This window comes from Mesocricetus auratus, unplaced genomic scaffold, assembly GCF_017639785.1.
Source record: "Mesocricetus auratus isolate SY011 unplaced genomic scaffold, BCM_Maur_2.0 Super-Scaffold_100015, whole genome shotgun sequence".
In the NCBI taxonomy this organism is placed as follows: Eukaryota; Metazoa; Chordata; class Mammalia; order Rodentia; family Cricetidae; genus Mesocricetus; species Mesocricetus auratus.
In genome coordinates, this window is record NW_024429198.1 from 6,335,085 (window position 1) to 6,347,214 (window position 12,130).

At 37.8% G+C, this 12,130-nt stretch overlaps 1 protein-coding gene across 2 annotated transcripts in view; it reads left to right on the forward strand.

The window, feature by feature from the left end:
• Positions 1-9,875, forward strand: part of Prlr (prolactin receptor) — a 174,558-nt gene extending 164,683 nt beyond the window's left edge. The window contains exon 10 of one of the 2 annotated variants that reach the window (XM_021231780.2): positions 9,015-9,875. In XM_021231780.2, coding sequence (XP_021087439.1) covers positions 9,015-9,107 — 93 coding nt within the window. In that variant the 3' untranslated portion in view covers positions 9,108-9,875. Of the gene's footprint in view, positions 1-9,010 lie in introns of both variants that reach the window. The other variant, XM_021231781.2, reaches the window with a different exon arrangement.
• The last annotated feature ends 2,255 nt before the right edge of the window (positions 9,876-12,130 follow it).

Sequence of the window (12,130 nt, forward strand, 5' to 3'; positions counted from 1 at the left end):
GATATTTCCAGTAGGTTTATTTTACATGAGCAATACTAGTAATGTGCTGAATTACGTGAGGTCATGATACATTTTCCGGTCTTTTTTCAGCATCAATGTTTTTGCAATGGTAACAGTGTTTAGTTTAAATTCATTTTAATAAGTTGTTTGCTGGTATGTACTTATACCACATATTAAATGAAAAATGGAACTTGAAGCAAGATCTTTCTTTAACAGTCTTTATTGGAACTCATTTTTGGTTTGGTTTGATTTGGTTTTGGTTTATTTTTAAGAAAGAGGAAAATGGCATTCTGGAACTAAAATATTGAAGCACATACTAAAACATTTTATTTGAGGCCACTCATCTATGGCATGTTTTTCCACAGACAAAATTTTTTACTCGCCTTTCAACACCTTCTCTTATTTTTCTTCTAATTCTAAATCGCATCTGAGTCATACTTCCAAATAGACTAAGTTTCTACGTCTCTTCCCACTGCCCTCATGTTCCTTGTCTTTATTCATTTGCCAAATTCAATCTTGAAAATGCAAACACGACTGGAAGCACCCAGAAGTTCCTTGGATCTTCTCCTGGGAACAACCAAGAACAATCATTAGGAGAATTTCCAAATGTGAGATGCAATCAGATTGTGAAACTATAAAATCGTAGTGACAGAGTTGACATTTTCTTATGTTAGCTCCTTCCAACCTAGAATTACCCTACCTCTTCATTTAAAATCTCATTAATAATTAAACCATATTTTTATTGAATAAAGTATTTCATAAATGCCTGGAAATTACATAGAAAAATATAACAAACACCTATTTATGAACATCAAATTCCCTCAATATCAATATTTCTCCTTACATGTTGCATATCGTTTTTTAATCAAGGAAACATCACAGATGCTATCATACATATTCTTCAAAACTAAATTCTTTACTCCTCCATTCAGTTTTACCCACAATCTTGCATTTGTTTTATATTCTCCTTATGTTTTTTTTTTGGTTTTTGTTTGTTTTTTTTGTTTTTTGTTTTTTGTTTTTTGTTTTTTCGAGACAGGGTTTCTCTGTATTGTTTTGGAGGCTATCGGTCCAGCCCAGCCTCGAACTCACAGAGATCTGCCTGCCTCTGCCTCCCGAGTGCTGGGATTAAAGGCGTGCGCCACCACCGCCCGGCCCTCCTTATGTTTTAAAAACTACATTTACCTCGTCTACACATTTCAGTAAGTGATATGTGCAATCATCCAAATTTTATGTATTTTTACATCTGTAAGATTCATCTCCTTGCCACTTGAGATAAAATTTTCTGAGGTGGTTATAGACAGATATTAATATGTACTTTGGATTTTTTGTTTATCATTGGGATTTTTAGGTTGCAAGTAGCTTCCACTTATTGGTTCTATCTGCTGAATGCAATTGTAAAGAGTTTTCAGGGTTTCTCCATGATAAAAATGTTGAGGGTAATATAAGAAGTATACATTTGAATTCCCTAGATACTAACAAATTGCTAGCTCCAAAGCAATTGCACAAATATACCTGTCCCATCCATGTGTGAGACTCCAATCTTCCCCATTTTTATAATCACCTGGTATTGTTGTGGAATATTAGCTTAAGATGTGTTACATTTGTTTATGCTGTGGAATATTTGTTTAATGTTGCAAAGATGTGTTGTATTCTTTTATATTGCATTTGTTTAACTCTGTAAAGTTGTATTATTTTGCCTGCTTAAAACACCTGATTGGTCTAATAAAGAGTTGAACAACCAATAGCTAGCCAAAAGAGGGATAGATGGGGCTGCCAGAAGAGAGAATAAGTAGGAGGAGAAATCTAGACATGAAAGAAAAGTGAGGAGCAAAAAAAATGAAAGAGTAGAGGAGGACTCTAGGGGCCAGCCACACAACCACACAACCAGCCACAGAGTAAGAATGAAAGAAAGATATATAGAATAAAGAAAGGTTAAATTCCCAGAGGCAAAATGTAGTTAAAGAGAAACAGGATAATATAAATTAGAAAAGCTAGCTAGAAACAAGCCAACCTAAGGCTGGGCATTTGTAAGTAAGAATAAGTCTCCATGTACTTATTAGGTGGCAGGCCCCAAAGAGTTAAAAAAAAGCAACAACTAAATCATATTTCATATGTTTTCTTTTTTGGCAATTTGATAAGTACAAAATGAAATATTGCTATTATTTTAATGTTCTTTTCCCTGGTAAATCCATCTCATATATGAATAACTCATTCGTTACCTGCTTGTGTTATATATTTCTTTTGCCATGTCATGCATTTAACAAATCTTGATGTGTGTTTCTGTCTACTCCTACCCTGGTGCTCTAGTATTATTCCTATGTCTCGGACAAAATCTGACTATCCAGCAAATCAATTCCCACATCAATATACCCCTTCCACAAAGCATTCTGTTCAGTCAGTTACCATCAAAATTTTGAGATATCTCCTAAACTCTTGTGCTGGGAACTAGACTGTTATGTATTAAAGTTGTGTATTAATTCCACGAGAAGTTGAAAATTTAGACATTGTCCCTTGCTTGTGTGATCCCTTGCTTTGCTTGCATTAGCCTTGAGCATTTGTGCTGGTTATATAAAACTTATTTCTATGCCACTGCTAAGTTTTGTTGCTATTGTCATTGGCACCTTATGAAAAAAAAATCCTATCCTAAGCAGTTATTCCTGGATGTAAATGTGTACTTTTTTAATATTTATCTTTTATGTTGCAACTTTAGTGAACTCTATCAGTTCTTAGAATTTGTAGGTTTTCTTGGGTCTTCTAATTTTCACAAGTATACCCTCAAAAAACAACTTTATCTCTTCTTTCCAATACTTACACTTCTTATTTCTCTTTCACAATCTATTACTTGTACTAGTGTTTCCAATACATGGTGAATGAATGTGAGCAGATAGAAAAGGCTTCTTCCCTTCTCCTGACTTTCAACAAAAGCGCAGCTAAACATTTGCTTTTAGACGTATGATGTCATGTAGCAATTATACGAACCCTTGTTTATGTTCCTCCTTTGATAATTATTATAAGCATGTGACTCTTTTACATTAATGAATGAATAAAATTGTTCAGAGAAATATTTGGGGGCTAATTTACCATTGTATTCTTGAGAAAGCATCACTTGTTCATGGAGTATTTGGGCCATTTTATTAGTTCTAATTTGCTTTTTTAAATTGGGGCTTTTGCAGTTATGAGACTCATCATTCAGTGCTTAAGATAGAGTTTTCTGAAGTGATCACAGATAAATTAAAAACATAGTTTAAAGATTTCTTTTTCTTATGGTTCTGCCAACTCTGCTTTATATATCTGCAAGCGATATTGTTAGATGTGTATTGGCTTAAACTCTCAATCCTTCTAGTACAGTGGTTTTTCACATTCTTAATGCTGCAACCCACTAATACAGTTCCTTATGTTTTGGTGATCCCACCACCACCATATTGATACTTTTTAACTGTAATTTTGTTACTGTTATGAATCACAATGTAAATATCTAATATGCAGGGTATCTGATATGTGACACTGTGGGGGTCACAATCCATGGGTTGAGAAACACTGTTCTAGTAAGTTTAGCCCTTCATTGTTAGTTTTGATCCCTTTGGTCTCCAGTGATTCCTTGATCATAGCATCTTTTTTTTCTGACTCTCATGCTCTTATGCTCTTTTGTGTAGTGAATTTCTTACCATCCCTTCAAATAGTTCTATCACCATATTTCAGGTGTGTCTTATGAATGCATAGCTGGGTTTCCATTTACCACTTCCAATGGAGATTTGTGTCTTTATAAGGACAGTTTTCTTTTCTTCGTTGAAAGCATTTTTTCTTTGTCTTTTGCATCCTGAATGATATGAATCAGTCTAATTCTGTAATAATCATTATAGGAACAGGTATTAATTGAAGATCCTTCACAGTTGCCTCACTGTATATGAGGCCTCCACATTTAGAGACAGTTTCCCACACACACAGGAACAACAGGAGTGAGTAGGCAGGTTCTTAGAAATCTCATTCTGCTGAGTTGGAAGGAATAATTTGCCTTGATTAGGAAGTTCAAAAGAAAGAGCAACTTGAAAATTACACCTGCTAAGAGGAAGGCCAATCCTCTCAAAGTTTCCTACCATGCAGTTTACTGAAAAATAAATTATAAGCTGTCTTTGTAAGTACAGACCTTCTTCATTAAGAGTATCTGTCAGCAACTCTACCACATCCATTACTAAATAATACTTTAATAAGTAGTTTGTGGTGTCTCTCCCATATAGAAATCTAGGTGGGAAACATGAAGCAGGACAGGAAGACAGGGTGTGGATGGCCAAACAGGAGCAAAGTATAGTGATATATGTCAAAATGAAATATATATATATATATATGTCAAAATGAAACCTGTTATTTTCATTTGTTTGTTTGTTTGTCTGTTTTTCAAGACAGGGTTTCTCCATGTAGTCCTGGCTGGCCTGGAACTCACTCTGCAGACTAGGCTGGCCTCAGACTAACAGAGATCCGCCTGCCTCTGCCTCCCAAGTGCTGAGATTAAAGGCGTGTGCCACCACCACCTGGCAAAGCCTGTTAATTTTTATAACAACTAAAAAGAATAACAAAAAGTAATTCTTTGAATGAGCATTTGTGTATCAGACACTTGCTAGCATGATTAAGCAATACGGGAGCACTGTGTGGGCTCTTGGGTATTGGAGTTCGGCAGACAAACCTGTGTCCCAGGTCTCTGTAGATGTGGCTTTTTAAGAAGGAGCAAGCCCAGTCATTCTGCTAGGACCTGTCTAGAGGTCTTTGCACTTTGTGCCACTCTCCCAGAAAATCAGGATTGCATGAAACTGGTTCTGAACCACAACTCCACTTAGGTACTGTTCCTTATGCTTTCTATTTGTAGTCCTGTACATATCATTCCTTACAGTCCAATAATGCTGAAATGGAATGCCTATAATACGAGGTTTTATGTGACTTTTACCTCACCAAAAACTTTCCAGAAAGAAGCATTCTCCTTCTATTCCATAGACCCCAAGAGCTGCAGATGTAGAGGACAACTTTGGGAATGCTGGCATTTACCTTTAGTAACTCTCACTGGACCTTGCTCTGGCACTGGTAAAAGGCCTTGGAGGCAAAGGCAAAGTTCGTTTGCACTCAGAACTTAACTAATAGATAAGTGGTAAACCTGCGTACCAATCTCCCCTTACAGTCACTCACCGATGAAATTTGCCCAGTTTTTATGTTCAAGGAAAATTCTCAAATCTCCCTATCTGATAAAATATACTCTACATTTGAGGAATACATTATCTTGGAAATGGCTTCAGGTAGAGGTCAAACATGGATCAAATACCCACCCCACTCCCATTTAGTACCTTCGATTTAGCAGAAATCTGGTCTCCAGCAGAGTGACTTTACAAAGCCCAGTATTGAGTGGGGCAATAACCCCTACTCTTCTGTCACAACTAAGGTAGAAAACAATAAAAAAGAACAGGTAACAAAAAGGGGGGCTTCAATAGCTAGGCTGAAGCTGGCAAAGAGAACAGACAGGGGTGTTTTGTTTGTATGGCTTCTTTTTGTTTCTTAATTACTCTGTCAGAAAAGTAACTGTGAAGTCCCACTCCAGAGTCATGCACGCACTGAAAGACAGAAGTCAATCATAAGGTTCTAGGATGACAGTGTGCATCTATAGCTTATGGTTAAAAGAGTGGCCAGGCTGTAGAGATGGCTCCATGGGTGGAAACTGCTACCAAGGAGCTTGTTCCCCTGAAAAGAAGAGAACTGACTCATGAAAGTTGTCCTCTGGCCTCCGTATGAATGATATGCATATGCTCCACACACACACACACACATGTGCACACACACATACATGTGCACACACACTAAATAGATAATAAATGATAATTTTAAAAAGACCTTCTACCCCCAATTCTAATTTTTTAAAAGTATTCTGAGGGCAAGTCAAAGATAAATATCCATCATGGGAGGCTGAGGCAAAGGGATCATGAATTTTAGGTCAGCTCACTTTGACAAAAACAAATCAAAACAAAACATACCTGGGAAATTTTAATTCTCTAGTTCTTAAGCTATGGAAAATATTAAAGAGTCCATTTCTAACTAGACTAACATAAAATCTCATACTAAACGTCTCTTGGCCTCAGAAATCATTATACATTATCTTATCATACATCTCACAGCAGGTTTCATTTAAAAAAAACAAAAGATGCTAAAGTGTCAAGATAAAATGTAATATCTGAGGAGATGAAGCAAAAGTAAGAACCAGACTTGGATATGTAACTATTGTCATTATCAGACAATTTTAAATAACTACACTTAATACGTTAAAGATTCTAATGAAAAAGAACACGTATAATGTCATATGGGTACTATCATGAAAGAAAGAAACTCTCAAAGAGAATCAAAGAAGTGCTAAACGTGAATTTACCACGACAGAAATGTGCAGGGCCTTTAAAAGACTCTGGAAGATGACATTCAACTGAAAAAGGAATTAGTGTATGCAAGCACATGTCAATAGAAATTTCCTAAACCAAAATGCAACTAGAAAAAACAAAGTGGAGTGAGAGCATAAAATCTTCAAAGAACCGTGGAATGATTTCAAAAGGTGTGACATGCTGTAATTAAAATATCAGCAGGTGAGAACAGAACAGAGTATCTAAAATAATAGTGACTGCCATGGTCTGAGTTTTCTTATCTCCCCTGAAATTTGCATATTCAAGTCTGCATCCTGGAAGTGATAGTCTGTAGATGATTAATGAGACAATTACATCATGAGAATGGCCTTCTCCTCTTGAGATTAGTGCTTTTAGGAGAGAGACCTAAGGAGCCTGTTTGCCCTGCTTCTGTGTAAGGATGCATGAAAATAACCATGTGAGGACCATGACATTAACATGTACAAAAGCCTGCCAACACCATCTCTCGGACTCCATAGTCTTCAGGAGTGAGAAATGTATTTCTACTTCATAAATTACTTAGTCTATTTCACATCAGGCTACATGGGCTAAGACAGTGGCAAAGACTTTCCAGAACTACATAAAATGCATAACAGATCTTCCTTTTGTGTGAAAAGTGATGTTGTGGATAGTTCACTAAATTTCATGAGTATGAACACAGATGTGTAATCCTGTATTTAAGGAAATTTGCCCTATGCCCTAAAATATCTATTTTGGATACATTTCTGTAGAATGCAGAAAATAATATATATTCTGAATCTTTGAGTGTCATTCTCTGGCTAGCTGTTAAGTCTACTTGATCTACAATTTCATTTTACTCTGATGTTTCTCTGTTGAATTTTTTCTGGATGACACATCTGTTGATGAAAATGAGGTAATAAAATCATTCAGTATCACTAATGTGTCAATTATGCTTATTTTAAATTGTCTTATAGTAACAATATCTACATACTTTTATAAACTGATAGTATGTTTTACAAAGCTGGGTGTGCTGAACATTGGTATGTACATGTTTATAATCATTATATACTCTTGCTAGATTTGTTCCATTATCCATATAAATTATGTAACCTTCTTTATCACATCTCACTAATTTTGTTTTAAAATTTTGTTAGATATGAGACAGTGTAGATTCTTCTGCTTTCATTCAGGTTCGATTGATTGGGAATATCTTTTCTATATTTTTACTTTTAAAATGTGTTTTTCTTGGCCAATTACGTGCACATCTAGGAAGCAGTAACTGAGTCATTTTGTTGTATTGTATTTGGGGATGGGTACTAGATACACTAGTTTGAGTCTTTTAATTGGACACTCGATACCATTAGCATCAGAGTTATAAGTGGAAGATATGTACTAATACCTTCCATTTGCTGATGATTTTGTGATATTTGACCCTTTCCTATTTTTGCTGGCTTATCTACTCTTCTAATGAGATTCAATCTTTTCCATCTTCTCATAATTATGAAGATTTTAAGAGCCACGAATAAGGATGGGCAGGGAAGGGAGAAGAGCCATGTTATATTATAGTTAAAAACACTAACCACACAGGAAGAGTAAAGACTGTGGAAAGCTTCAAGGCAGCATCATGTTACATAGAAACCCATGTGTCTAGGTTTCTTGTAGCCTCGTGTACCTAGAAGTGTATCTCTTTCCCAAGATTTCTATTATTTTACTTAAAACTTTAGTTTGTACCTACCCTCCTCTTCTCCTTCTCTTTCTCTGAATCATAAACTTGGCCTTTTAATGGTGGCTCAGAAGTCTTCCAGTATCTGTTTTTATTTCTTAATTATCATCTGAATATTTATATTTGTCTATCTCCAAGCACTGATATTCTACCCTCCAGTTGGTCCACTTTATTGGTGAAGATTCAACTGGGTTTTTATTTGATTTATTAATCTTTTCAATTTTGAAACTTCAGTTTGTCTGTTTTTGCTTTCCAGCTCTTTGTTGAATTCTTTCATGTACATGATTGTCCTTCTCTTACTCAGAAGTTTACTCATATTCTGTTAATTTATTTGAGAGTTAATTTATTTCTTCTTTGAATTTGTTGATGGTTCTTATCATGATTCTTTTCCATTTGGGCTATAATTTTTCCCACTTTACTATCATTAAAATCAGTTATTGTGGAACATTTCACTCTTTCAAGGAGTCATGTTGTCTTGTTTTTCCTGTTCCTTGAATTTCTGCATTGGAATTTGTAGATCTAGGTACGGTTTTGTGGGCAGAAGCAGCTACAGTTACTCTCAGATCTCCAGTTTCTCAGAAGATGGGATGAACTACAAGCATTTAGCTAATGATTCCTAGTTTCCATAACATCTATCTGCTCCTCAGACAGGAAAGCCACATACGGATACAGTAACCAATGCCTACAGAACACTGCCATATTCCATCCTTTGAGTCTCTGACTTTAGGTTAACTCAGCTCTCATAGATAATCACTTTCTGTCACTCAGTCCCCTTTGTGGAACTCTGGTAGTTCACATCAGTGATTGATGGCACCCAATGAGAAACAGTCTGCCCTGTGACTCCTACTGACTTCCCCCTGAAAGGAGCCCCTATGGTTCTGACTCAGTCTCTCTCCTATAGTTAGACTGGCTCTCCAAGCAAACAGAAGGTGGATCAGCGCCTGACCCTTCCTGGACGATTCCATAAACTGGATGATGCAGGGACACTTGACTCCTGAAGCTGCAGACTCAAATGGGAGCCTCTCAAAATGGGTTCCACCAACATCGTGGCCAAATGTCGAAAACAAGGCAGAATTCTCCCAGTGCCAATAATCGGTACAGTCTCCAGGCTCAGGACACCTGCCTGGCTGGACTGCAAATTTACTCAATAATGACATCAGTGTTAATTGTGTTTTCTGAGCAGCTCATTTGCTTTCCTTTACCTCAGTCTCTACCTTCCGCCATCCTGCTTTTCTCAGTTTCACATGGTGATATCTGTCTCTCTGCGCCTGTGTCTCTGTCTCTCTGTCTCTCTCTCATGCACGTGCACAAACCACACACACACACACACACATACACACGATTTATTTTCTATTTACAGGGCTCTGCCTGTTCACAACTGTAACTATCCTTTGTGTTTTCTGAAGCTTTGGCTGTCTCTATCCTGAGACCCTTTCTCAAGTGTCCGACCCACAGAAGTGGTCTTTCTCTCCATCTGTTCTACTCTAGAAATTTTCCCTTTTCTCTTTGGTCACTACTGAAACATCAGTGCCTTCCGGCTATCAGCCATCTCAAAAAGTAACTGTAACTGCTCTTCAGCCATCCCGCTTTATGCCCCAGAGATACAAGCAATCACTGGGATTACTAGTGGGAGAGTATTTCCCACCCTCTCTCTTCATGCTTTTCTGGGCTTGAATATGTCTTTGCTTGCCTGGACGCTTAAGAAAACATATTTTATGATCATCAGAATAATCACCCCTTTAAATAAAAGAAGTCCTAATCACTCACTTCTTCTCCCAGAGTTATTCAAGATGTACTATTGTGCTTCCCACTCTAGAAAGCTCCTCGTGTTGGGTGCCTCACCAAAACCTCAAATCGTACAACCTGCCAAAATTAAATGGCAGTCATGAAGACTGTAGTTCATAGTGTTCCCAAAGGTAAAACTGATAATGAGAAAAGCTGAAGCGCATTAGCCAGGCTTTGGGAAGTCAACACCTAATGCCCACAGTCCACAAGGCTGATGGACTCTGAGCCCAAGAGAAAGGCTGGGTGTCCACGGGCCCCACTAATGTATTATCCTGCAGCATTTGATCAGTCACATCACACAGGTTCTCCCTATAGCTCTCAGAACATATGATCTGGAGGCTGTGGTCCCAGCAAGAGATCACAATTTATATTGAACTCATAGCCATTATGCCCTTACTTTACACTATTGCTTCCTGCAGGCATTTGGGTAAAAAGTTATTGGATGTTATTGAAAGATATGTCAAAATCACTTGCCTTTTTTGTTAGAAGCAAGTTAGACATGGGAAACAGAGCCAGGGGAAAGTGTGGAGACTGAAGGCAGAGGCCAAGAAGAGATACACAAAACAGTTCTCACAAATGGCAGTTGGCCTGCCTCTGCACCTCAGTAAGAGACTCTGACACATCTCCCATGATAAGATACCCTCCAAGACTGGAAAGATGGCTCAGGGATTAAGAATGTTTGCTGTTCTTCCAGAGGACCAGAATTCAGCTCCCGGCATCCCACATATGACAACTTACAATTGCCTCTAATTCCAGCTGCAAGGGATCCAGCACCCTCTTCTGACCTCCAGTGGCACCTGCACACACTTGACACTCTCTTACACACATACACGTAAATAAAAGTTATCAGCATTTTAAAAAGAAAAATGAAGATACCCTCCAAAATAGGATATATTTACCTTGGGTTTGTAGGGTGATATAACAAACAAGATCTTGAAGAACACTCGAGGAGGAATCAATAATGTCTAGTTCAAACCAATTCTGAGAAAACATTCTATACCTACAAAAGAGAGGAGAGACGGCGTAAAATAGAAAGGTTAAGGCAGACAAAGCAGTCAGCCCAGCCCCCTCTGTCTGCCAGGTTGATCCTCTCATACCTTGGTAAGAACATCTTTTCTTTTAATAAAGATTTGCTTGCTGACCACAGTGTGCTTTCTCTGTGTTCATACTTCATACTGAGTGCTCAATGAGAGTACAAGAACAGAGGAAACTTGCCACAGCACTTGCTGCAAGACTGAGTCCATCCACTCCACCTCCTTGCCCTCTCTAATTTAATTGTGTTTGTCACTGTCTGTCCTGCTATAAAAAAAACACATTGACACCCACTTTTCAATGGCAGAAATCTGGAAGAGATGATCTCATAACCTGTTGGTTGAATCATAAAATACGGGTCTGGATGGGAATAAAATAAAGACAAATATTTCACATTTCATACATGTACATAAATCAAAAAAATGCATTTGGGCTGAAGGTGTAGTAGCTAAGTGGCAATGCTCAATGGCCCTGGGTTTGACCCTCAGCACAACAAATAACAAAATAATGTTATTACTATTAAAAATGAGTCATATGAAAACGTATTCATCCCAAATAGTATACATGCCCAAACATCTATAAATATATTAAATGGTTGTCTGTGGGAATTAGTCTACCAAACACTCACAAGCTCTGCTGCAGTGGTCCTATGTCTGCTAACCCTTCCATGTCGCAGAGGCACCATAACTTCCCGTAGCAGTGCTGCCAGTCAGTTCAAATGCATGGACATCCCCGAGGAACATTTTAATATCCAACCCAATTTTGGACATAAACAGTTTGTATCCAAACTAATGCTGTTACTGCCCTTCTACAGGGCAATTCACTCTGGTAAACCTGAGATGGAATGCAGGCTTACAAAAGGAGCCCAGGAAAACATTTTCATCTTTTTTTTTAAATCCCCCATCCTCTTTTCCCTTCACTTCACTTCCGGTTTCCTTCGCCACCCTTCCTTTCTCTACTTATCTCCTTTCCCCCTCTCTGCTTCTCTCCTTCATTTTTCTCGCTATTTAAGACGCTGTTCCTAACAATGCCAGGCTCTGGAGGTTTGTCTAAGTCTACTCATAGTGACCAGTCCACAGTCCCCTTTCTAAAGCCTCCCCCTCTTCTAATATCAAAGTCCATCTGGTCAGGGAGCAATTGGAGCCCATCCACCCACTAACCTGCTTCCACGGAAATTTGGAGTTTGCTTCCTGCCTGCAAAGAA